The sequence below is a fragment of the Ambystoma mexicanum genome, chromosome 11, assembly GCF_040938575.1.
Source record: "Ambystoma mexicanum isolate Mex_15411 chromosome 11, UKY_AmexF1_1, whole genome shotgun sequence".
Classification (NCBI taxonomy): domain Eukaryota; kingdom Metazoa; phylum Chordata; class Amphibia; order Caudata; family Ambystomatidae; genus Ambystoma; species Ambystoma mexicanum.
The window spans coordinates 997,554,581-997,581,510 of record NC_090934.1 but is presented as its reverse complement, the minus strand read 5'-3'; the positions used below and the strand labels follow the sequence as shown (position 1 = coordinate 997,581,510).

Below are 26,930 nucleotides of genomic sequence, written 5' to 3'. Positions count from 1 at the left end.
GGACAGGGAGTCTGGTGGTTCAGGGGGATTCAGAAGGCCAGGGAGACTGGTGGTTCAGGGTGATTCAGAAGGCCAGGGAGACTGGTGGTTCAGGGTGATTCAGATGGACAGGGAGTCTGGTGGTTCAGGGTGATTCAGAAGGCCAGGGAAACTGGTGGTTCAGGGGGATTCAGAAGGCCAGGGAGACTGGTGGTTCAGGGGGATTCCGTCTAATCTATTTGGTGGCAGGATAAATGGTTGAAATGTTTGTTTTACAGGTCGTTTTTGCTGCATATATATGCGGGGGGGGGAGACACCCCAGCACAGCTCCCCCCTTTGCCCCTTGACAATACTTACTTCCCACCCCCCACCCCCCACATATATATGTGGCAATAGTTGATCAAAAAATTCTGACCAATTCTTCTTCGATCAATTTGGCCACACAGCAATCTGCCAATCCCAGAGTGGTCACTCCACATGTCGGATCATAGAGCTGGAAAAGTCTGTGAAGAAGGAGGAAGAGGAAGAAGGCTCACGGCCCCATTACAGGCCTGGGAAAATAGTTTTCAGATTTTCCACGGGTGGTACACACTATTATTGTTAGTAGTAGTCGGAAGGGAACCGCCCTATCACAGGTGTACTGCCATTATGGTGATAATAGATGCAGATTTTATAACGAAACACTGACAGTATTTCATTAAATCTGTATACATTATTTAAAATATATCTTTTGTTGCCTTTAAATCCTCATCTGGGGGATGGCAATCTATTATGTATAGTAGCGGATCAGATCGCTGTTTGTTTATAATGCACAGACGGGTCCCTGAGAGATGCTGACGTCCCCATACAATGTTATTTCCGTATTTAAGGAAAGTGCTCAGGCTTCCCTTCTGTACAAGAAAAAATCTTTCCAAGCATCAGGGGGGCATTTAACCCCGTTCACTTCCCTCTCTGATGGAGGTAAACATTGGAGGTGTTGCAAGGCAGTATGCGACCTTGTATTGGGGCAGTATATATGACTAATGAGATTCCCTTGGACTGTTCCCAGTATATGACACCTAGAATGTAATGCAGTCGCGGCTAAACCAGGAGAACAAGTGAGCACTATCAAGTTTAGTCCTTCATATTTGATGGCAAACATAATTAAAAGAGAACATTTGTGTGCGAACGAAAGAATGATCCGAGAAGTGTACGCAAAACACATTCTTTGTTAACGACCGGGGAGGGATAGAACCTTCTTTTGCTTTTTAACTAAATTGGGACTTCTTGACTTGGAGGATAATTCCAAACACCACCCCAAACACGGGTGTGTAGAGAGATCAGTCATTACGTCTGCATGCCCTCCTTCTCATTATATAACCTCGCCATTTCCTTCCACTGGCCTCCTTGACCCGGAAGTGAAACAACTAATGGTGGGGGGGGGGGGGGTCCATGGCGCTGAATGCTATTAAAGGATCTGTCAAAGGTTCTGCTTCGCCAGCCACGTAGCTCTGTGCATGACCAGATCACATGGGGCTCAGCCTCCTGCCTTGCTCTTTGGAATAGCCAGTAACTCTGATGGTGTTTTACATTGCTACTCTTAATTTTAAAATGAATCACTATATCTATATAGCCATACCTATGTTATACTGCTGCAAGAGTTATGAGTACACTTTGTATAGAAAAATTAATTCTTTTTTCACGGTTACATTTGTCTCGTCCATAAAACTCACCATATTCGGCCTGCAAATGACCTCGCCAAATCCTAACACTAGTGCCTAATCTGGTGAAGTTTCATCAACGTTTCTTGCCCAAATTGATTGCTGAAATAAAACTCTTTTTAAATGAGGATTTCCATATAGGTTGAAAAATATGGCGTGCTATAAATGCCATATCATACACGTCTTATCCCGCAAATCTCAAAATTGGCATCTTTGATTGTCAATATTTTTGGCAGAATCTTAGGTTTTAAGGTGAAGCAGTGCACACAGAAACGATTTCAATATGCAATTAGATACAGCTGAGCCATTCACTTTCATGGTCCAAAACAATGTATTGCAATTTAGCACGGGGGACAAACAGAATGGTAAAATAGACCGAAAACTGTGCAAAATATCCACATCTCCAACATGCGAGTGTACACACACACACCCACACACTAATCACCCATGCACACGTGGGTCGGTGGCGCAAAATAAAAGGAAAAACCTTCCACATTCCAAAACATCCGTATTATTCTGTGAAATGCATAAAAGTATCTGACAAACCTAACACGAGGTCGTGTAGCACTATATGCACATTGGTATTATCTGAGTGACAACAGGAAATGAAAGACATTCTGTGAAACGCATAAGATGATCTGACACACAAAACAAATCTGTCAACACACCTCACATCCAAATCATACAATCTTATCTTAAAAAAAGAAATAAGTGTGAAAGAAAACTGTTTTGGAAAGTTGGGGTTACTATCTATGAACTATTTAACTCTATAAACGTTAGTAATTCCAATGTTAAGGTTTGACATATCCTTAAACACTACCTGTAAAATAAAAACAACAATGACACCAGTATTGCTGGGACTTAACTCTTCCTCACAAACACACAGAAGAAATACGAGCCCATGCATACACTTTTACAACATCCGCAAAACTAAAAAAAACATAAATTGCAAACACTCTAAAAATAGACAACCGTTTAAATAAATACAAATTATATACACATTAAATTAAAATAGAGTTAAAGATACAGCCACAATTAATACAAGAAGTCGGTCAAAAACATCAACTGCTACCATCTTCAGCCCACTTTTCACACCAACCAAAAGCGATCATTCACAGACTTCCCTCAAACAAGCACAAATAATGCATCAGTTAGAAAGTAAACATAAAATACAATTAACACATTAACAACAATCCAAAACTAAAGGGGAGTTGAGATAAGGTTTGAGCAATTTTGGTTTTATTTTATGTTTATTATTTAATAAAAAGTTAAACCTTAACATTAGCATTCCCAGCAGTTATAGATTTGAACTTACTATAAATGGTGACCTTAACTTTGTTGTTAAAAAATGTGTTCCTCTGAAAACTTTCATTTATATGTTGTCTGCCCCCACACCGCTGGCCCGGCCCCACCCGCTGAATTATTATAGCTTGTCGCGCCTGATGGGACTTTCGGGCTCAATTGAGGGACTCTATTTTTGAAATTGACACTAGCCCATCAGATACATAGTTTGCTGTGTTTCGGCTTTGACTATACCTGGCCGGCACTGCGCTGATGGGCTTCTTGTAGATGGTAATAAGTTTGTCCAAGACCACCTCAGCAGTGGTGAAGACACGGTAAGAGTGCAGAAAGGTGTTCAGGAAGTCGATGCTCAGAAAGCGAAGGTCCGTCAGGCGTTCCAGCAGGCGCTCGACGCTGGCGTAGCGGATCTGCAGCACTTTGCAGGAGTTCATGGTCTTGCTGAACCGGATATCGACATCATCACAGTAGAGGCTGGCATCGGACCTGACAAACAGTCATTGATAAGAGTGAGTGTGGAGGAATCAGTGAGGTGCTCATTCCCTCCTTGGCCACCTCTCAATTCTTACCTACCCGCCACCCCAGAGCCTGGTATCATAGACACACTTCCCCTGAGGTGTGCGATGTCTGAGACTCTCAGTTACTCCATTAACCTCAAAAAGACTTCAGACGTCTGTAATTCCCAGGAGACTTCCAATTTAGCCATAGGTTTATAACATGAAGTGAAGTTAAAGTAGGTGCATACAAGGTTCAAACTGGGTCCATAGATCATGCCTCCACTACTGCATACCACCACTGCTGCATTTACACATACACACATACGCGTGGGGGCGCACGCGCGCACACACACATACACACACACCCACACAATATGTGCAGACTGCGCTCTTGACACTTCTACCATTCCACCAACCAAACAACCCACAACCCCAGACCCTCCTACTCTCCTGGCAGGTCTCACTGGTAGAGATTTGAGCAGGTCAATAGCACCTCGGTCTCCTATTTGGCTACAAATCGCCCTCTACAGGAAGCACATCTAAACATACCAGCACACGGAAAATAGGTTCTTCTGATTTTATTTTTGCTGTCTTATCATGATTCCTTTAACCAACCCGTGTCTCTGTCACCTTGGTTCCCTGTCTTTGTTGCTCCTTTGATTCCTGCTCCACAGCACTCCCTCCACCCGCCCTCTTCTCCTTCCATCTCTTGTCGTTGTGGGTTACTTACTTTATCATTTGAGGAACGGTGACTTTGGAGTTTTCCTCGAAAGCGTTCATCATCAGCCCGTTGCAGCGGATGTTATCAATGCACTGCAAGAGAAGCGCCAGCAGGTCAATGGGTCAGCAAGTTCAATAGGTCATCAAGGTTAACAGGTTAATTAGTCAGCATGGTCAGAAGACAGCAAGGTCAATAAGTCACCAAGGTTAATGCAAATCGCATTGACAGTGTAATCACTGGGCTTGGCAGGCTACGCAGTGTTATCCCGAAACCAAGGCGCCAGACAGGGCTGTGGGGATAGCAGAGGGCATTGGGCACAGTGGGTGCATTGGTCTGTAGGTACGACAGTATTTCTCAGGTTGGCAATGGCCTTATGGCAGCAGTACTCGGCAGCAGTCGAGAGCCGCATTACATGTACTCGGTGCGATCAGCATTAGCCATGGGATCAACTCGGACCATGCCGGGTCACGGGTCAGTGGCATTCTATGGAGGTGGACATGGTTTGGACAAGTCTGACCCACGTTAGGCTTGGGTCTTTTCTGAGGGTGCAGCTATGCTAGGAGAAGCTCTGTGTACATGTTAATGTTCAAGGTATTTCTACCGTCACCACCGGAGTGGTCCCGAGGCGCTCTGGCGGATCTGAAAAGTAGACTGTGAAGAGAGGAGGGATTGGGGGGGTTTGTAGGGGTGTAGTGGGAAAAGGAAAGTGAGAGTTGTGATGTCCTGTTGGCAGCTTCAGTTCGGTTTGCACTGCTCGCTGAGCTTAAGTGCGGTTTTCGGGTCGGTGGGAATTCCCATGTGCTGTTGTGCCAGGTTACGTGTTGTTAGTCTGTTGTTGCAATGTGGCGAAGTGTGTGCGGATTGCTGTGCTGAGAGGTGTGTGTGTGAGTTTCTGTATGAGAAGTGTATACAGAAAGTTGAGAATTGGGTTAGCAGGTTTTCCTTACCTTTTTGTCTTTGCGTTTCTTTGCTCAACATCTATAATTATCCTGTGTGTTTGGAATTGTAGTTTGTCTGTCTAGTTGGGAGGTGGAAAGGTGGGAAAGGCCAACAGCAGTTACATGGTTTGCCTAGTCTGGCCTATTGGATATTATATTTTAGATATTGTCCATCCACCCCGAACAAAGTAGGGGGCACACATCAACAGTTGCTACTGTATTCTGATGTATTCAGCACCATGAACAGTAGCAGGTGCTGCTATGGTGCTGGCAGATTCTGCACTGTGGACAGTGATAGGAGTTGCTGCTTTGCTAGCAGATTCTGCACTGTGGACAGTGATAGGAGTTGCTGCTTTGCTAGCAGATTCAGCACTGTGGATGGTGATAGGAGTTGATGCTTTGCTAGCAGATTCAGCACTGTGGACAGTGATAGGAGTTGATGCTTTGCTAGCAGATTCAGCACTGTGGACAGTGATAGGAGTTGATGCTTTGCTAGCAGATTCAGCAATGTGGACAGTGATCAGAGTTGATGCTTTGCTAGCAGATCTAGCACTGTGGACAGTGATCGGAGTTGCTGCTTTGCTAGCAGAATCAGCTCTGTGGACAGTGATAGGAGTTGCGGCTTTGCTAGCAGATTCAGCACTGTGGACAGTCATAGGAGTTGATGCTTTGCTAGCAGATTCAGCACTGTGGACAGTGATCAGAGTTGATGCTTTGCTAGCAGATCTAGCACTGTGGACAGTGATCGGAGTTGCTGCTTTGCTAGCAGAATCAGCTCTGTGGACAGTGATAGGAGTTGCGGCTTTGCTAGCAGATTCAGCACTGTGGACAGTCAAAGGAGTTGATGCTTTGCTAGCAGATTCAGCACTGTGGACAGTGATAGGAGTTGATGCTTTGCTAGCCGATTTAGCACTGTGGACATTGATGGGAGTTGATGCTTTGCTAGCAGATTCAGCAATGCGGGCAGTGATCGGAGTTGCTGCTTTGCTAGCAGAATCAGCTCTGTGGACAGTGATAGGAGTTGCTACTTTGCTGGCAGATTCGGAACCATAGACTTTGACAGCTATTGCTGCAGTGCTGGCAGACTCAGCACTGAATAGTGACGTCAGAATAAATCAGCAACACCTGCTGCTGTGGAGCCGCTAATTTCAGCACCAGGACAAGTTAGATCAGCTGCTGTGGTACTGAAGAGAAGCGGCTGAATCTTTTCTAAATAAAAGCTTTTTATTGTTATTTTTTTTAAACCATCAATGATCGCACAATCAATTTAATTAACAGTTAATCACAAAACATTAGATTTAGACAACAGCACGAATCGTCACTACTACAAACACTTTTGGGAGCAAACACATTAGCATAAGACTTTTCTTTCCCTCAAAGGAATAGTTTTCCATAACTACCCAGGATATTTATAAGTACATCTAATACATAGTTGGATATTATCCTATTTTTACTCTTACCATATTTAAATTATTGCAGGATCTTCACATTCTGCTATAATTCATCAGTTGTTCATTCATCAAATGCCCCCAGACCTTTTCAACTTCGAGGTGCATCCCTGCCATTTGTCTACCAAATTTGAAAAAGTCACGACTTATTAAATTGCCCTCTCCCAATTTTAATGACTTCCTAATTCCTTGCAACATTGGCATATTTAGTTTGGCAGCCATACGCAGCAGGCACATTGTGATTTGCTGTGATCTGCATTTTCTGTCTCGGCATATATGCCCTGTAGTAAATTCTACCTGCCAGCCAAACACCTTGGACAGGTCACCTTATAATTCCAATCAGTAGTGATGTATAAAGGGGCAGGTCAATATAGTGGGTAAAAGTCCCGGGTTTAATTACACCGGACAAGTCCTGACTGATTTGCATTCAATCGAATTCTGTTGTGCACATTTCTCACTGCACGAATCCCTTCATTCAAACTTGTGCCCGAATAGTGTCACATCAATTTTTAGTGTTACGGAGGAAGTGTTGACTTAATAAATCCTTCTTTGCTCTTCCGGATGACAGTGACCAGAGAAGAACAGCTTCAAGTTGGGCGGGTGATGGATAGGGATTAGGGTGGCCTTTGGTGAGGAGCAGCCAGGAGTTCAGTATGAGGGGGTAGTCCCATTATTTAGAGATGAGAGGAAACAGTTTGGTGGGAGAGGAGGGGTCAAGAGGCCTTTCAGAGCGGAAGAAGGGGGTTATGGGTAGGACCTGGTTAACAAGGGAAGCTGAAGGAATCGAGAAGGCGGCATAACTGGTTCTCATTTCATTGAATGGAATCGGACAAATGCAGCGATAGAAATAAAACGAACAATGGGCTTTGGTGACGGATGATAGGCGGCGGGAACTTCAGTTAATCAGATTCGAGGAAGAAACATAGATCCAAAAGTCGCCGTTACTCTTGTAACACCTCAAGCAGGCCGTATTCACACCTAACGCCATCTCGTGCTGTCATACCCGTGATCAGTGGATTCTGTGTAAATAGTTAAGTTGGACTAGTCTGAGCAGGGGACTACTAGAGACCGCCTGGGGCAACACGAGTACATCCCTTCATTCATCTGCTGTAAGTTCCCTAAATGATCCCTGCATTTGACCATCAAACTATTTAATGGATTGGCTTAGAGAGCCAAATTGACTTCATACTGAGTTTTGATTGGTTTGGCTGGGAATGGTTTTTCTATTACATTAGCCCTCAATGGAGAGACTTCTGGCAGGTCGGATTCTTCCTTTAGCTGAAATATCACAGTGTGTCTCAACTAGATATATTTGAAGAACTCAGAGTTTGTCTTTTGGTAACATGTGCATGGTAGCAACGTTTTTAACAGTTGCATCCCCAATCAAATCGTCCATGATCCAAATCCATACTGTTTGGTTTTTTCTGTCCATTTATATAGAAGCCCTTTGAGTTGTCCTATCGTCTAATCTTTCAAATCCAAATTGTGCCATAGCTTGGGTTTAATCCTTCATTAGAACCATTGCAGCCAATGGAAGCTTGTCCCATGTCTTCCCATGTAAATTAATGTATCTACCAGGCCTGCACCGGTCCATTCCAAGTCCAGCTTGGATAGCTCAGCCTTCATCACATCTAATTTGAAAGGCCATGCTGGATCGCAGGGAGTCCTGACCCACCCTCCCGTACTTGCATAAAGTAGGTATGAAAGTTATGGGAGTCTTTCTCTGCCATGTTCATTTCTTTGCTCTTTCTTCTAGTGTTTCAACTCGTTCCCTGGAAATGTAGTATTTGGAATTCTGAAGCATAGATAACCTCCTTGGGATAGCAATCATTTTGTACATAGTACACATAGCGGGAGATTGACTTAGTGTTATAAATGTTGTTCAAATCTTGATCTTGCAGAACAGTCACAAATGTAATTCCATAAAGCCTTCCTTGGATCTGGTAATCTGCATGCTTAGATCTCTGAATGCATCTCTTTTATAACGGTGCATGCCTAAGAATTGTCTTATCACCACCTTAGATTGGAAAGTTGACCGATTTGTCTCAATTGATTCTTATCACCCTGAACACATACCGTATTCATCGATGTTGTCCGAGAGCTAGTCGCCCGAGAAATTGTGCTAACTTAAGAAGCTTTTCTGCATATGAGCTTATTTTATATTTGTTCATCATGGCCATTGAGACCCTGTCTAGACATGATTCCTGGATATCAATTCCTCTAAGGGCAAAGGACAGAGTAGACAGGGAACATCCCTGCCTCATTACTTTTGAGAGCCAAACATATTGTAATGCGCCATTCATTCTAATCTATGCCATGTGTTTGCATACAATCAATCTATCCATTACCCATATTCTCACCAAGACATTGAATCAAGTGCCTTCTCTGATTTGAAATGCTTTATTGAAAGCTGAACTGGAAAATGTTCTGCAGTGAGCAAGGTAGCATGCAACCAACACATATATCATTTCATGACTTTGCACTAGGGCCTTGCTGATTCCAAAATCGTCACCCGTAACCAATTCTAGGTGCCTGGTCACATCTTGGTTAAGCAGATGGAAAGCAGTTAGTATCCAGAAGCCCTGTGGTTTGGGGGCTCCCCTTTCAATCATTATTATCACTGGTGTCTGGTCTGAAATAACCATAGCAAGGGATGTGATTTTTGCCACTGTGTATGTCCTGGTTTGGTGAGAGAGAATAGTCAAATCTGGAAAAGGAGTGAATGTTTGAGAAGTATGAGAAATGTTCCTTAATCTTGGAATGTATCCCCTCCATAAATCTTTGTGACCCGTTGCTTGTGTGAAAGTGACCAGCTTGTGGTAGTGCCCCGATCCCGGGCGGCAGGTGGTGGACTGGTCCATTTCAGGGGTTATCGTGTCAGTATAATCTCCTCTGATTAAGAAGGTTCCATTGGGAGCTGCTAGCATGGGGCGGAGGAATGTGAGCATCAAATGTGGGCGGTTAGGGGGAATGTAATAGTTATGGAAAATATGCCCTTTTCCAACTTCCCTGGGATAAGCAAGTATCTACTTTGGGAATCAGACCACACAGGTAAGGACGTCAACTCCCCTTGATTGTGAAGTGAACCCAGCGTGTTGCACTTGATAATACAGGGATCTGCTTTGAAAAATGCGTATTACCCAAATTGTTAGACAAAATTTGAACACATGGCAGATTTGACCGAATTTGGTCACTACCATTAGTTTGAATTTTTTCAAACAATTTGGGTCAGAAAATACCAAACATGAAGAGCAGGGGTGTCCCCGCTCCCCATGTTCAGTATCTGCGGCCTCGGGGGTTGTGGGGGTGTCCCCAGCATCCTTCACAATGGAGATGGGGGAAAATAATAGCTTGGCTGCCATTTTCAATGAACGGTCAAAACGGGGGTTCGAGCAGTTTTATTGCGGGCAGTCGGCCGCGAACAAAACATTCACGGGCAGAACACTGAGATCCAAAAATGGCACTCATTGCCCAGTATAATGGTTTCTATACTGATAAACGGTTTCACTCGTACGCTTCTAATTGTATCACCTTAGCCAAAAACATTCCACACATGAATGAAATTGACTGATACTTTAGTTAGTGTAGTCTATCCCTGTGCTTGTTTTATTGTCCACACTATCACATGACTTAGTGGGTTGATTAGCGCCTTCATCAAAATGCTGGAACTCCAACCCCCAATTCCATCTCCCTACACTAGAAGAAACACTGAAGCATCTCTCCTTCCAACGAAGTGAGAATGTGATGTAGTTGAAACCTTGCAACTAGAGCACTTTTTAACTGACAGAAACTGTTTCCTTGCAGCTTGGGCCACTAGGCTGTAGCCAGGGAACAGGGCGACTATGGCGTCGGGTACTAGATCTCTCATTCATCCTTTGTAGCCGGGTGGGCCAAGTCTTTGTTTCTGCTACTGATAAATGTATTAATCACTGGATGCAGATTGTCACTAGGCAGTGGTATAGCAATCTATTAGTTTGCTTTATGAAAAGGTGTGGTCAGAAGGGCAGCTCATCTAAAAAAGGCAAGAGGGTTGTTTCTGCAAATGTAAAACCTCAGCCCTGTTGCATTGTTATCTAGCAGACCATGAAGGTGGATATTGTTTTACCTCAATGGCCCTTCTGAATCTGCATTTTTTGTTGTTACCATCTGGTGATCTTCTTACAAGTCCTCAACTGCGGTGGCCAACCGGTAAATTGGGTTACTTGTGTAATGTTGAACCTCTGAAAAACTGTCAGTCAGCATCAAAGGTTTAGCTTGCATTGGGCAATTGCTTTTCACTCTTTCTTCCTCATGCCCTTGCCACCTATATCTGACTGATGTCACAGGCCCCTACTTCCCCCAACTCTGATATCCCCCCAACTACCACCCCCACCATATACCTGGCTGATGTCACTGGTCCATGCTGCTTTCTCCTGCCTCGATGACCCCAGCAGGATGACGATGAACGACGGTGAGTCCTTGGGCTCCACAACAATCTTAAAGTCCAGGTGATCGATGTCTGTTCCTGATGACTTTGCTTCAGTTCAGAAAAGGTGAATAAAATAAGAAATAGAGAAAGATTAAAGGATAGGGCTACTATGCAGTGAAAAGAAGTGGTCGTAAAAAGCAGCAATACTTAAACACAAAATATTGACAAAGGAGGTATACTCCCGATAGGTTTACATAAAAGGAAATATTTTTCTCTTCGCCCAATATTCAACCTTTGCATGCGTTGTCTTGCTTTCAAGACAAACGTGTTGCCTCTGAGCTATCCTCCTGGCCATTGGTAGAAACAGATGATTACACCTCCACTATTACAAGTTCCACAAGGACAAAATCTGTTGCTTATTCCTCTCCCCTTCTGATCACATTCTAAGTCTGGATCTTTTCAAGCAGAAAATGCAGAAGATGTGGTCTATGTGAAAAGAGAGAGCTGGCATGGTTTACTGGTTAAGTTTATGATATGATATGATACGTCATTTATAACGCGCCTGTGCACAAGTGTTTCTAGGTACTAATGTGTGGTCTAATGAAAAGAGAAAGTTGTGGGATACTGGTTTAATTTTGGTAGATATGGTCTGGTGATGAAGGGAGAGATGGTGTGCTTTAGGGTTTATGTGTAAGGAGAAGTGGTCTAGTGGTAACGAGTTGGAGGTGCAGTCTAGTGATTTATTTGGAGTAATGTAGTCGATTGGTTAAGATGGAGGAGCTGTGATCATGCAATTATATTGAAACATTTGTGATTCATTGGTTATGTTGAAAGGGGATTGGGTTAGCATAAATGGAGGGAACATGTGGTCTATCAGCTAAGTTCAACATGTAATGGTTCTATAGTTGGGCCGGAGGAGATGAAGATCAGCAATTTCATTGGCAAAAAAAATGCTAAGTGGCACGTTAGAGTTAATGTGGTCTTGTGTTTTATTTGGTGTACATTTTGCCTAGTATTAAGTTGGAGGAGTTGTAAGTGATGTGCTTTATCCCTTTAGAGGTCACATTAAAAGTTTTGTGGTGCAACAGTTTGTTCGAGGAAGATGAGGTCTAATGATTAAGATGAAGGCAATATAGACTAGTTTTTATATTGATGGAGTTGTGGCCTCAAAAGGTTGGTATCTTGTCCTTTTGTTGGAAGGAATGCATACTAGGGATTAAGTTGGAGATTTGTGGACTATTATTAAGGATGGGATTTTGAAATCTTGTGGTTAAGCCAGGGGGGTTCTGGTTTAGTGGTTCAGTTGAAGGAGTTGTAGTCTACTGATTACATTGGGGAAGATGTGGTCTACAGTTTAGGTTTGATTACATTTGCTCTAGTATTCACGATGGATGAGTTATGTTAAAGTGGTAGTGGTAAAGCTAGAGCTGTGTTCCAGTGGTTAGTTAAAAATGTTGTGGTTAAGGAGAACGCAATATTTTTTAGTGATTTGAGTAGAGGGTAGTGTAGTTGTTAGGGTGGATGAGTTGTAGTCTACTGGTAATATTGTGAGTACTGTCCGTCTTTTGAGGGCTCTGTGTAATAACATTGGTTGTTACTGTGAATTAGCTGTGAATATTCTCCAACATTTGAGGACTGTGTATCAACAGTTTGTGGAAATTAAATTCATAGTGAATTTACAAAGACTTTGTACAAATAATTTGAAGAGACCACATTAGGATAAGCGCAGTCAGTAGGGTACAGGTATACTACTCTTTGATTTTCCTGAGGCAGGGGAATAGCCTCACTGTGTCTTTTACAGCAACTTTCTAGCATCTAATTATTTTCAACCTACAAATTTAATATTTCTAATTAGTACCCAACACACTTTTACCATTTTAGGTCTAGCCCCACGTTTCCTATAATGAAAAATATAGTCTCTTCCTTCAATCAAAGTCTCTTTGAATTAAAAGAAACAAGGGGGAGTAGTTAGCTTGGTACAGGTCTGAGAGTCTCCGTTTAATATTGATTAATAAATATCTTTTTGCTTTCTTAGGCCACCAGAAATTGAGTAGGGCCTCCAATTCTTTTAGGTCTTCTCCTGATATTGTCAAGTACAGGCGCCCCAAATTTAATGTATTTTCTTTAAACCCTGAAACTATCTAAATCCATACGCGCGTCCGTCAAAAATATTTTAAGATTGGAGATTGACAAGATGATGTTTTCTCTGTGACAAGTTCCTCTGCCTAACCTTAGAGGTAGATGCACATGGGGTGGTCAATGGGGCAGGCATCATCCTGAGCTGGTGAATGCTGAGCCTGGATGAGGAACATGGAGTCTCTTGAACACCCCCCTACCACATCTCCACATTAAGGCAGGTAACAATCATAGGGATATAGCTTCCCCCCAACCCTAATACTGGGCAGGGCCATGAGGAGGCCCATCACAACGACAACTCCACTTGCTACTTTCACCCCACCCTTTACAATAACCGAATAAACCGAACTAGGACAAGGACTGCCCAAGGTCACTGGAGGACATCATTCCCCATAGGTAAAGGCAGCAAAAAGGTCAGGTAAACTCTACACAAACCAGGCAGTTTTTAAGGAGTTCCATTTTGAAACAGTGAATTAGGAAGTGCAGTAAGCACCACTTTTCTTTGCCCCACCTTTTTGTAGTTGGCGCAGTAGTTTATTCTTTGGGTTCAGGTAACGATATGTTGAGGACTTTGGCACTTTATACTGCAGTAAAAACTTTCCTACATTCTCTTCTTTTTTAAATTGGATCTTAAACAGGTAAGTCCACCTACAGTGATTTTCTGTTCTGAGGAGCTCTTTTGTTATTGGTCTCATGTATTTTTGCCTGACAAGCGTAGCCGGGTATAGGTCCCAAACTACCTGTACTGTCCTCTCTAGGTATTCAATATGAAATATTTTGTGGGCAGTAGTGAGAATCGCCTCCTTCGTCAAAAAATCATGGGGTATCACAACGTATCTCGGTGGAGACCATGCACCTCAACATTGGAAGCTTAACTTTGTGGACTCTGTTTATAATTATATCCATGTTTGATGTGATTCTGGGAATCTGTGGCAATAGGCTGCATGTGCATTCTGCTGTTGCCCAGTTCAGATCCTTTTTTTTAGGAATCCTATTCACAGATTGTTTCTCTCATGCACGATTTCCAAGCTCTTCACATTTCAAATATAATGATGACGCCAAATCTTTCAGTCCCTTCATATCATCCATTACTAATAGGATGTTATCTTCTATTATTGTGGATAATGTCTCCACCAAGTCTATATACTCTCCTATTGAGGCAATCACCTTATTATTCTGCTGCTTCGGCCGACAAGACAATCATCATAGTCGTCACTTCGGATTTGAGTGTTTCTTTCAGCTCTTCTCTAAAATCCTTTAATGTTTCTACCAAAGGTTCTTTGGTTAGTCCTGCTCATTCCTCTACAGCTTCCATCTCTACTAGAAATCCTGCCATTGTTTGAGGGGCTTTCAGCACTTTCATAGAGCCAGGGTTGTGAGAGAAGTCAAATAAATCTTCTAGGCTGGTGCTTTTTGGTAGTTTTTGTGGCTTTGATATGATGTGTAATTTTGTTTGATGTTTCAAAGAGGTTTGTCACTATTCTTTTAGAATGTGAGGTTCACATTTTGGTGAAGAGGTAGCACCTTTACTGCTGATTCCAGTGGCAGAAACCCAGGGGCTTTATTTCTAGTTCATGTTCGAAAAGTGAGCCGCCTCGTAAGTGCTCGATAGTTACAGGCAAAATGGTGTGCATTATGTTTGATTCACCAACAACCTCAAAGCCATGGTGGCACTCAAAGCATCCAGGATGCCCAAAGCACTCAGAAGCCCAAAATTAAGCTTCCTAGTACTACACTCAAGATTGTGTAACGGACCTAGCTAAAATCGCCACGTGTGTCCTACATTGGGCCTCATTACGAATCAGGCGTTAAGGGGTTAACGGCACCGTAAACGGCGCCAACCCTTAACGCCTGATTACAAGGTCCCTTAGCGCCATGGTGATATTAACGCCTGTTTTTTGCAGGTGTTAAAATCCATGGCGCTAAGGGACCATGGTGCTAATTACGCCACCGTAATTTACGGTGGCGTAATTAGCGCCTTCCCCACTCCCATTATGCCCTATGGGGCAAAAATGGGAATGGGTAAGGGTAAAATGGGAAATGGGGATTTACCGCCCCACTCACCTTGGAATGGGGCGGTAAATCCGCCATCCACCATGGTGTAAACATAGTTTACACCATGGTGGTAAGGGTACGACCCAGGCGGTAACTTACCGCCTGGGTCATAATGAGGCCCATTGTCCACTAAGCCCTTTATCAGGTCAGCACCTGTGTTGTTGGTTTATCAGCCAGTCCCCAATGCTGGTGGTAGGCTTCACTCACCTTCATTGGTTTCTCAAAAAATGCAACCCTGTTCACCGTCTGCTGTTCCTTCCGAGGCCCATAAGAGTCCAAGCTTCTCTGCTTCCCCAAGTGCCCGTCAATCAGTCAAGACTCCAGCACCTAAGAAACTCTCTGTACCCCTGCCCCTCATGGGCTCTGTGACTTTCTGGGTACGAAACCAGAAAGCTAGGCCTTCAGAGCAGGCAAGCTTCCACCTCGCAGTATTCGGAGCACAGAACAGGATCCCGGCTGTACAACAATCATCCTGCAATCCAGCAGGAGGTCTAGGGAATCATCAGGTAGAGTGCGTGAAACCGCTCGCACGGCCACTGATCCAAAGTACAAGAGGATCCTTGTAGGGCCCCCAGTTTCAGATCTTCTTTACTTGGGAGGATGGCTCAGGGGCAAAACGCTCACCCTGGAAGCAAGATGACGCGGAGCAACACAGGTTCGATCATCGGCTCCGCACTTAGAAACCTCTGGGTATTAAGCGCGTTATAAATGACCAATCATAATCGTAATAATCTTCTCTGACACTACCATGGAGAGGTAATGGGGCAGAAAGCATGTTTAAATCTCGGTCCAGGCTTCCAGTTGTATTCTGATTAGGGTCTCAGAATGTTCAGCAGTGTATTGGGGAGCTGAGGGATTTCAGGAGCTATTCCTTCTGCTTAACCAGTTTAGAGGGAGATATAGCTGTGTTATAACGCCTCCAATCATTCCACCTTCTAGACCACACGCCTGCTGTGATCCCTTCTAAAGAACTAATGGTGACAGGGACTGTGGTAAAGCAATAACTCAGTCCAGACTAGTGAAGTCTTGGAACAACAAATGCAGCAGCCATTGTCTATATGCCGAGGGAGACGCGTGGCTGAGGGAAAACATATAAATGACATAAAAAAATAAGAATCACAAACCGAAAGTAAAACTAGATTAGCACAAGAGGGGAAATCTATAGAACTCAAAGGCACGAGTCTGGTGGTATCCCAGCAGTGATACAGCCAGCGCAAATAGCGTTACCGTTACTCGGTCCAGGGCTATTGGCGCTGGATCATGAGCAGTGGTTGGGTGGTTATTGCCCATTCCCCATCGGACCCAACGGGGGTTTCATGGCGCAATTAGCGCCGAGCTAAAAGTGCCCAAAACAGGGGGAAAGCAGGAATTTTACCTCCTTTAAATGCGGCAGTAATAGTATTACTGCCGCATTTAAGTGTGCCCGCCCCACTCGCGATGAAGCTCAAGAGTAAACCAGGGCATAACTACTGTTGATCTTTAAGAGGAATAAAAAGAGGGCACAATTGGTAAAGAAGAAAGAAAACATTCAGGTTTCTACCGCAGCCCACTAAACGTGACACTGATTTGCCACCGAATGCATATACCAATATCCCCGCTACTATAGACAACCTTGGAAATGTTTCAGCTAAGCAGCTCTATTTTAGAGGCAAAGGAGCATAACCAAGAAACTAAAAGGTGGAAGAGGGAACAGGTATCCCTGCTAAAGAAGACAGCCGGTTCTGCTATATGGAGTACACTTTCCGAATTACTATGATGTCAAATGTATAAACTCAAGATGTAATCTTAGATTTGCTGATATTTTTAAGAAGATGCGAGGGATATCAAGCAGGGACAAGGTGCAGAAGCAAACTGATATGCACTGTTGCGGAGAAGATATGTACCTCATAAATCGATTCTATTGAATGTTTTGCTTCATGGGTGCCGTCCACTCCTGATGAGGAATGTTGTTTATACATGTATCATGTCTGGGTTCCCTAGTTTGTTAGCGCTACCAAACAAAGACAGTTTAAGGCGCTTGAGGGGTTGATGTGCAACCCTCAAAGCCAGGATTTGAAGGACATCCCCCAACTGACAGTTTTCTTTCATGAGATTTCAAGTGGTCGATCTTTGCAAAAAGACATCAATGTTTAGCATTGGCAATCCAGCTGTTGTATTATTTGCTGAGGGTCAGTAAGGTATTTTGACTGTGCCCATATACCATTGCCTCAATTTCCTTTACAGGGGCACCAATCTCTGCTGTGTGGGGGAATCACTTGTTTTGGTGTTTCTTCTTTTTAATAGAACAGGATTTGTTGGGTCTGGTAGGAGGCAAAGTGGGTAAATGTAGTCTGTTCAAAAGAGGAGTTTACAATGTATTGGAGTATTAGGGGTGATGCATTAAAATAGAAAAACAGCTGTTCTATGACTATGATATGATTGGTTATTTATAACACGCAAAATACCCAGAGGTTTCTAAGCACGGAACCTGTGTTCCTCCGTGTCGTCTTGCTTCCAAGGTGAGCACTTTGCCCCTGAGCTATCCTCCCGGGAGGATACTATCACAGCTGCTTCAAGATATTGTTAGAATTGTAACATGTTGTGAGTACGGGGAGTGGTGGTCTAACAGAAGAGACTGGTGGTCCGACCATCAGTTTAGAAGTTGGGCGTGGACGCTAATACTATGCTCTGTGCAAATATTAGACCGTTCCTTGAACAGTAATGTATAAGTCACCACCGAGGGACTGTTGGGGGCGGAGAAGATCTAAATGATGCTTTTGCCATTGTTGTTTGTGTTGGGGCTGGGGTCCACCGCCCCCTCTTTCCTTGCGCTCTGCATTAAACATACGCATATAACAAAGAATGTCCTAACAGACTAATGTATATGCACTTCTGTGTGCACTAGTCTTATAACCAAGAAACTGATCAACCAACAGTACTCGCTAACCATGAATTTATTTTTTATTTTTTTTATTTTTTACATTTATAAAGTGCATAAAGCAGCCCTTGGGCATCGTGGCGCTGAATGAGTCCATGCATTGGGAATCATGAAACACGGTCCCCACCTATGCATCAAAGGTCAGCAGACAGCCCCAATGCAAGCATAACGACTGATACGTACATTCATCGTCCGTGCACTCCTGCTCCTCCATCAGCGTGCAGTCTATCAATGACAGGACCCCATTCTGGAAGAAACAATAGAGATCAAGGACTGGAATTAGGAATTTAGGTATGGGACATACACTCAATGGGGGTCATTACGACCCTGGTGCTAAGGGGTTAACGGCGCAGGAAAAGGCTGCGGCGCCGTTAACCCCTTAGCGCCTAATTACGAGGTCCCTTTGTGGCTCCCGACCTTAACTGCTGGTCTGGACCAGCCGTTAAAGTAGGGACATGCAAAGGGACCTTGAAGGTAATTGCGGTACCGTAATTACCGCCTTCCCCATTCCCATTGAGCCCTATGGGGCAAAAATGGGAATGGGAAAGGGCCAATGGTGCATGGGGAATTACTGCCACGCCAACCTTGGAATGGGGTGGTAATTCCCCATTGCACCATAGCGGACTCGTTACAATGCCGGCAGCAACCATGGTGCTAATAGCGCCATTGGTTACCGCTGGTGTTGTAAAGAGGGCCAATGTAGGTCATTTTACAAGCATCAGCCACCTCCACTGAGGCACTGTGTAGCAATTACAAGGAAAGCTTGACCCTGCATTACAAGAGACAGCAACACTCACCGGGATAGTCGTTAGTTGTGATATGATATGATATGGCATTTATAACGCGCCTATACACAAGTGTTTCATAGCTATAAAGAAAACAGTGGTGCTGTCCACTTACTGGGATAATGCCTCTCTGTAACGAGCCTCACTAAAGCTGTAGCGAGAGCATGTTGGCACAGTACAAGCGGCAGCGACTGCTATGCAGACGCAGTGTTTGCTGCAATACAACACACACACACCCTTCTGAAATGGAGCGTGCTTGTTAAAAGTGGGAGCAACACTCAGACAGTGTCAAAACACAACCGATGGACCACAGGCCGATTTACTGAGACTGTGTTGTTTCTATAAGAGAGACCACACTCTATATTGGGATGACTTATGTCTATTGTAAAAGAGGGCCGACAACAAAACAGAGACAGTGGGCCTCATTACGAGTATGGAGGTAGCTATGGTGCTATTAGTGCCATGGCTGCCTCCGTACCGGGCTCCAATACCGGGGTCTGTGAATGAGGAATTACCGGGTCATTCCGACCTTGGAGGACCCGGTAATTCCTCATGCACAGAACCATTCCCCATTCCCATTTGAGCCCCTATAGGGCTCAAATGGGAATGGGGAAGGAGGTAATAACGGGCCGGTTAATAACGGGCCCGTTATTAGCTCCTTGGTCCCCTCGCGGGACCCGGAAAGGACATCTGGTTTTACCAGACGTCTGTTCCGGGTCCCGAAAAGGAACCTCGTAATAGGCGCTCCCGTAATGAAGGGTGCCGGTCCTGTACCGGCCCTGTACCGGCACCCTTCAATACGGGAGCGCCTATGTTGTAATGAGGCCCAGTATCTCCAGGATGCAAAATGTGTTTACATATCTTTCTGCCCATCTATCTCTAGGCTATGTGCACACATTTCCACCTTCCCCGTCTCTGAGGCATACGGAAGTGGACCCTCCACAACCTTCCGGCTTTGGCAGCACCCAGGTAGACCAAGTGGCATTTGCTGGGCCAGTTCCCACACTGGCAGCCCCACCTCTCTATCAACAGGTCCAGATGCCACAAAAGGAGGCAGGTGGCACATCTCCAGAGTCAGGTAGTGGGCAGACGAATCAACTCCCATTTCCATGCTCTGTCAGACTAAGCTCCCACATAGAATCAGATAAAAGCCCCCAAAAACACCCCCACCTCTCCCCATCTCCAGGATCAGTTCACATAGCTATAGACAAACCCCCATCGAGTTGATACGTCAGAATTGTGGTCGAACCAACCCCATCTCCAGAGTTGTCAACGCAGTTGTAAACCTTCCCTCATCACCAAGCACTGCTCACACAGAGCAGCAGGCTGCACTCGAGTATACATGGACCCACTGTCTTCTTTTGACTCTGATCCCACATGTTTACGCTTCCCCTCTGTCTCCGGGTTTGACCCACCCAGGCAGATCGGCCCCCTATTACTGACTCAGGCTGTGAAGAGTTAACTCTACCATATGTCCTGGTTCAGCCCACACGAGAATATGTTTTGCTTTTTCTCGTCTCGGACCGTGAGCAGAGGCACCCCATAGAGATGGTTCCTTCTCCATATCAGGGGTCAGCTCCCAAGGAGGACGTGCCAACTGCCCTCTCAAGGATTGAGTGCACAGAAATAAAGCCTAAAGTACGTTGCAACCATGACTAAACAGATGTACTGTAGATCCTTCCTCAAGACAACAAGCAGACCTCAAATATAACTATATTCCCTCCATCTCCACACTAAGGCCAGACAAAAGAAGACCTTCTCCATCCACAGACTCAGCCTGCACATATACAGAGCTAGAGCCAACTACATCTCCATGGTCACCCCCCATAGGGGGGGAGCTTCCCCCATCCCAAGGTTCAGGAGACACAGCAGAAGATCCACCTTCAATGAGATCTCCACACTTAGGCCACACAGAAGCATATCTTCTCCCATCCACAGACCCAGCCTGTGCCATGTAGATCCTCCCCTATCTGGAGGCTTGGCCTCTATAGAGGTAGAGCCAACTAAATGTCTAGGTTCAGCAACCGTAGAGGTAGGCCCTCCCCTACTTCAAGGCTCAAGCAGCAAACTCATTCACTATCTCTATTGCCAGTACCTCACACCCTATGCCGGACCCACCTCCAGGACAAGCCCCCACAGGGGTACAGCCACCAATGTTCTCCTGAGTTGCGCTACATTAAGCCTGTACCGCACCAAACCGCAGGCAAACACAGATTACAGATAGGTAGACATCCACATTTCTAACCGTGGATCACAGAGGTGAACCCTCCTATAGCTTTAGGCTCTGATCCCAAGCAGGGAACTCCATCTCCATCTCCATGTGCAAGCCACATAGTGATAGCCCCACACACATCTCTAGACTTTGCCTTCATAGTAATATGTAGTAAATAACATAACATGTATGCATTTGTAAAGCACATGTTTATCACTATGGGGTATCTTGACACTTTTAGATAAATAACAGAATGCACATTGTTAGACAACTCAGTGGTACTCATTGTATTAACCTCAGGAGGATGGGAGGCTAAGTGGACTTGCACTGATTCACCCCTGTGTCCTTCAGGTCACACAGAGATCTCTGCAATGGAAGCCTTGGTCCACTGAGCTATCCTACCCGTGCTAGGCTGTGCTCTCTGACAGCGGTAGCTCCTGCCTTAACACAGGCCAGGTTTTGGTCAAACAGTCAAAGAAACTCTGCCCGCAGTTGTAATGCTCAGTTCGTACCTTGGTTAAATGCAGCTTCCCGCCGGATCCCCGTGTGCAGATGATGAGGTGCTTGGAGAACAGGAAGCACTGTCGTTCCCCTTCTTTCTTCAGGGACAGAGACCCCAGGCGGCCTCGGGTGATCCTCCCCTTTTCAGACATGGGCACCTGGATGAGGCATCCTGGTGGGAAGGAACCAGAGTCAGCCACTTGACATAACCCCCAACTTCTGACCCATGCTGGGCGGAGCTACCATAGAATCAGACATACGTCACAGCCCTGTCCTTACTGTACGCTGCACCACATGATAAATGGATAGAGACACTCAGTCACTCACTCTTGGGATACCTGGGAGCATCACTGCAAGGAGGCCTCCTGCAGACTGAACAACTCCTGGATACTGTGAAGACAAAGGGCGTGATTGCCTGTGCTCAGATCTCAGCATGTGCCAATACTGTATCTCTTGTAGCCTTGCGTTCGGAGTGTTTGCTTTCCTGGTGCCGTATCTGCCAACCTCAACTGCTCAGATGCCATCGTAGGGATTCTGACTCATCTTGGTTGTTTCTGGGTAGGAGCGGGAAATCACTGGGAGGGTTTCATAGTTCGGCATCATTTGGACTGCTGTGCTATAAGGTATATGATCACGCTTGATTATGCACCCTACAACACCGTGTTTTTCTGGCGGAGCAGGATTTGCCCGGTTGCAGGTCATTTGGTCGAAAAAAAAGGTCGACAGGACAAATGGTCGACGCAATTTGGTCGAAAGACAAATGGTCGAATTTTTATTTTTTGTATTTTTTTTTTTTTTTTGGGGGGGGGTCCCGCCAACCCCTTTTTTTTGCTTAAAAACCCTTTTTTTTCCTAAACGAAAACCTGAAAAATATATATAAAAATAAAAACAAAAATTCGACCATTTGTCTTTCGACCAAATTGCGTCGACCATTTGTCTGTCGACCAATTGTCTGTCGACCAAATGACCGGACAGTGATTTGCCCTCCTAGTACTACAGCACTGAGAGGACATCCGTCAGCACCAGTACTGCTAAAGGTTTCTGCTCTTACTTCAGTAGAGCAAGTGCTGCTTTGTTTTAAGTTTTTTGGGGTTCAGCAGCACTTGACTGGGATGGTGTGACACCTCTACAATCATATAACCGATTGGTCAGAAATTACACACCAAGGATATCCGACCTGGACATCTTTTTCTAATTGTTATCAAGTCAACCTCATAATTCTGTGCACCCTTTAGAAATGAGCCACTAATCTATATGATAGCCTTACGCTCCTGCGTGCCAGCCAATTGTTCTATCAGATATTAGTTTCTAGTCTTACGTACTTTTCCTAAAAGCCCTTTTCACTTTCTTAACTCTTAGGGCCTCATTAGTGCGTTAAACCATGGTGCTATTAGCACCATGGTTCATGCTGGTAATTTACCGGTACCGCCTTGGAGGAAAGGGGAATTACCGCCCTATTCCAAGGTTGGGAAGGCGGTAATTCCGCCTTCCTCCATTGCCCTTCCCCATTCCCATTTTTGCCCCGTAGGGCTCTATGGGAAGGGGGAAGGCGCTAATTACGGTACCGCAAATTGCGGTACCGTAATTAGCACCCTGGTCCCTTTGCGGGTTGGTTTTTAACGCCTGCTAAGAAGCAGGCGTTAAAGTACCAACCCGCAAAGGGACCTCGTAGTAAGGCGGTAAGGGTTTACCGGTACCGGTGCCCTTACCGGTACCGGTAAACCCTTACCGCACTACGTGTAATGAACCCCTTAGAAAAAAACTATCAACAACTATGTTTGCACTTAGCAGTACAATTAGGGAATGTCCCACTTATCTGAAGCTTGTCTGAGGCTCTTCGAGCTGGCTCCAAGCAGGGGACACTACTCGCTACTGGCGAGATCTAACCGACTGGTAGGAAAGCCGCATCTCTTCCTGAAGATGTCCCTCTGTGTACTTGTTTTGCTCTTTGGCTTCTCTAGGCCGGGGCCTGCAAGAGAAGTAACCTGAGGCCTTTCCTGCCGCAGAGGCCCAGGTAGCCTTTATTCTACCTTACCTCACTGGAAATGCCTGGTCGGTGTCCTTGGTTAGTCAAGATAGCCCAATTTTGCATGACTTCGAGCTATTTAAACATGAGCTGAAGAAAGACTGTTTTTATCATAGGGCAGTGTCTGTGGCATAGATAAGGAACTGCTTGATTTGAGGCAGGGAATTAAGATTCTTAATACATTGGATCTGGAAAGCAAATGACCAGAGGAGAAGAGGGTGTTGATCTTCTATTGGGGCCGTGAGGGGGAGCGGCAGGCCACAGTAGTGGACAGACCTACTGCTTAGGAATCACTCATTGAGCAAGCTGCACAAGTAGACTTCCTATTGGATGAGCGTAAGGGAGAGCAATAGATGGATTGTACAGCCAATCGAATCCCCATTAGGAGTGAAAGAGCTGGAATTCCTCAGGAAGGGAAGGATTCAAGCTACGGGATTACAAAAGTGCATGAGGGGGACAGGAATGACCCTGTCATGTGTTGTCCCCCCCACCCCCCACGCCTCTTCCAAACAGTGGTAGGGGCATGCTCCTGTTTTCTGTGCATTTTAAAGCACACCCAATTTTTGCATACGGGATTCACTTTAAAACGAGCAGAAACACCCCCTGATTTCTGCAAATGTCCAATGGTAGTGAAAAGGGCATTCGAATGCTGTTGGTGAATTGGGGGCAAGTATTGAGAAGGCCTAACACACCTGATCACTTGCACTGAAAATAGTTTAGAGAATATGCCCCATGATGAACTTGATACACTGTGATCAGGGTGCAATCTTTATGCTCAAACTCTTCTGCTCGCTCACTGGGGGCTGCGGAGGGAGATGGCTTAAGTGTCTAGCGACCATTCAGCAGTGTGCTCATGTCATGGGGAAAGCGAGAGCTTATCCAGAGACCAAGTAGGCACTTTCTTATCGGCCTGGGCAGAGCAATGGACAGATGGAAAGACCCCTTCTTTCCCCAAAAAGCTTTTTTTCTTTGAGCAAAGCTCTGGGCCTGCTATTGGTTCAGTGCACCTCCTATAGCGCACCAGAAGCGTAACCGGAATCTTCAAATGAGAGATATCCTGCCGGTAATTCCGGTGGGATACTGGCAAACTGACCGACCGTTTCTGACACCTGATATCCCGGAATTTCCAGAATATTACAGGCGGTGGACTCCATGGAGGAAATTGTCACTTATACCAGGCCAGTTCAGGCGTAGCATGTGTTTGACTTTTTAGGCAAAAACGCGCCACATGTTTTCAGAAAATACACAAGGAGGTCGATTTCCCGAATGATTTTGGGATGGGAGGAGGCTACGATTAGATAGCTGGAATAGGTTCATAGTTCTTTGTTAAAGTGGGCACATTGAGAGTTAGGGAAAATAAGCCCCTGAAAACACTGTGTAGGCAACGAGGATTCTGGCACCAGCAAGTGGACAATGGCCCTCATTACGACTCCGGTGTTAACCAATGGCGCTATTAGCGCCATAGTTAACTCCGGTAACTTACCGATTCCGCCATGGTGAAATGGGGAATTACCATCCCATTCCAAGGTTGGCGGGGCGGTAATTCCCCATTTACCATTGGCCCTTCCCCATTCCCATTTTTGCCCCATAGGGCTCAATGGGAATGGGGAAGGTGGTAATTACGGTACCGCAAATTGCGGTACCATAATTAGCTTCAAAGTCCCTTTGCGGGTCCCTACCTTAACGGCTGGTCCAGACCAGCCGTTAAGTTTGGGAGCCGCAACGGGACCTCGTAGTAAGGCGTTAAGGGGTTAACGGCGCCGTAACCTTTCACGGCGCCGTTAACCCCTTAACGCCTGGGTCGTAATGACCCCCAATATGTGGTCAGACAAAAGCTGCAAGTGTGCCTTGTAAAGGTATCAGGTAATGACCCCCAATATGTGGTCAGACAAAAGCTGTAAGTGTGCCTTGTAAAGGTATCAGGTAATGACCCCCAATGTGTGGTCAGACAAAAGCTGCAAGTGTGCCTTGTAAAGGTATCAGGTAATGACCCCCAATATGTGGTCAGACAAAAGCTGTAAGTGTGCCTTGTAAAGGTATCAGGTAATGTTATTCCCATAAATAATGTCGCCACACATGTAGTCACCGGGAAATGGCATAGGTGACATTATTTATGGGGACAATATATGGGGTAAATGGGAGCGGGAATGCGGGGGTGTCCCCCTCAAAAATATGGGGGTTGCAGCGATGTCCCGGGCAAGTTCCATATAGTAATATCGCCACAAATAAAAAAGGGCCCCATTCTTGTATGCCAACATTTTTGCACGGGTATTATAACATGGAACCCTTGTAAAATGCTCAGGACAATTCTGTGCATTATTATAACCAAGGCATGCATTAACAAAAAACACCCTTGGGCACAACTCTGCATTCCACCAGGTTAGTCTCAGTTTGAGAACAGCAGGGTCCTAACTGGGATCCAGGTTTTAGGATCTTGTGTGGTTTATCAGGATACCCTTGGGAGGGACAAGTGATGGGGCACTGCCATGATCAAACTCAAGCTTGATTGAGGGCCACTGGAATGAAGGAGAGGGTTTTTATGTATTTTGGGGTAGAGGAAGATGAGCAACTTATGTCAATAGTTGGATTTTGAATAACGGCGTCAAGATGGGCATTGAAAGTCAACACCAGACTTGTACATTACTGCCAATGAGAAGAGAAGGCAAAAGAACAAGGGAATGACCAAGTCCACATTTCCTAATAGCCACAAGTACAAGTAGGTCAGTCTGTGAACTACTATCAGAGGGACAACCGCTCAGCCGTAAAAAACGAGAGGGCAACTGGACAGGCTTGTGCACGAAACTGTACACGCTCAGGCTCTGGTTCACTTACAGAATATGACCAATAGATATTGTCCCATGTGGTCCCTTCACTCAGAGCAAGATTCTCCTTGGTGCTTTGAAGCTATTTAGTGGTATATTTGGCAAACCCTCATTCTGGTTACAGGTTCCCATGTTGTGGAACATCCTTTCACCTACTTTTTTTCTTTTGTCATTGTCCTCCGTTGTCCTGCTCCTTCTCTTTCATCATAGTCCATCATTGTCCTTCCTTATAGTCCCTCATGCTAGTCATTCTCTTTCATCAAAGTCATTGGTCTTAATTCTTCTCCTTCATCCTAGTCCTTCACTACAGTCCTTCATCATTGTTCTTCTTCATAGTTATTCTTCTTCATCATATTCCTTCTCCTTTGTCATAGTTATTCATCATAGGACTTCTAAATAGTCCTTCTCCTACATCGTCATCTTTTGTCCAAGCCCTTCTCCTTCAACCTAGTACTTTCTCGTAATTCTTTTTCTTCTTCCTTTCCT

At 45.0% G+C, this 26,930-nt stretch overlaps 1 protein-coding gene across 1 annotated transcript in view; it reads right to left on the bottom strand.

The window, feature by feature from the left end:
* The window catches only part of RASGRF1 (Ras protein specific guanine nucleotide releasing factor 1), a 670,043-nt gene that overhangs the window by 133,584 nt on the left and 509,529 nt on the right, over positions 1-26,930 (bottom strand). The window contains exons 10-14 of the mRNA XM_069624182.1: positions 21,608-21,768; positions 18,282-18,345; positions 10,962-11,098; positions 4,206-4,288; positions 3,216-3,464 (exon numbers count right to left, since the gene is read on the bottom strand). Of these exons, the coding sequence (XP_069480283.1) occupies positions 3,216-3,464; positions 4,206-4,288; positions 10,962-11,098; positions 18,282-18,345; positions 21,608-21,768 (694 nt within the window). The remainder of the gene's footprint in view (positions 1-3,215; positions 3,465-4,205; positions 4,289-10,961; positions 11,099-18,281; positions 18,346-21,607; positions 21,769-26,930) is intronic.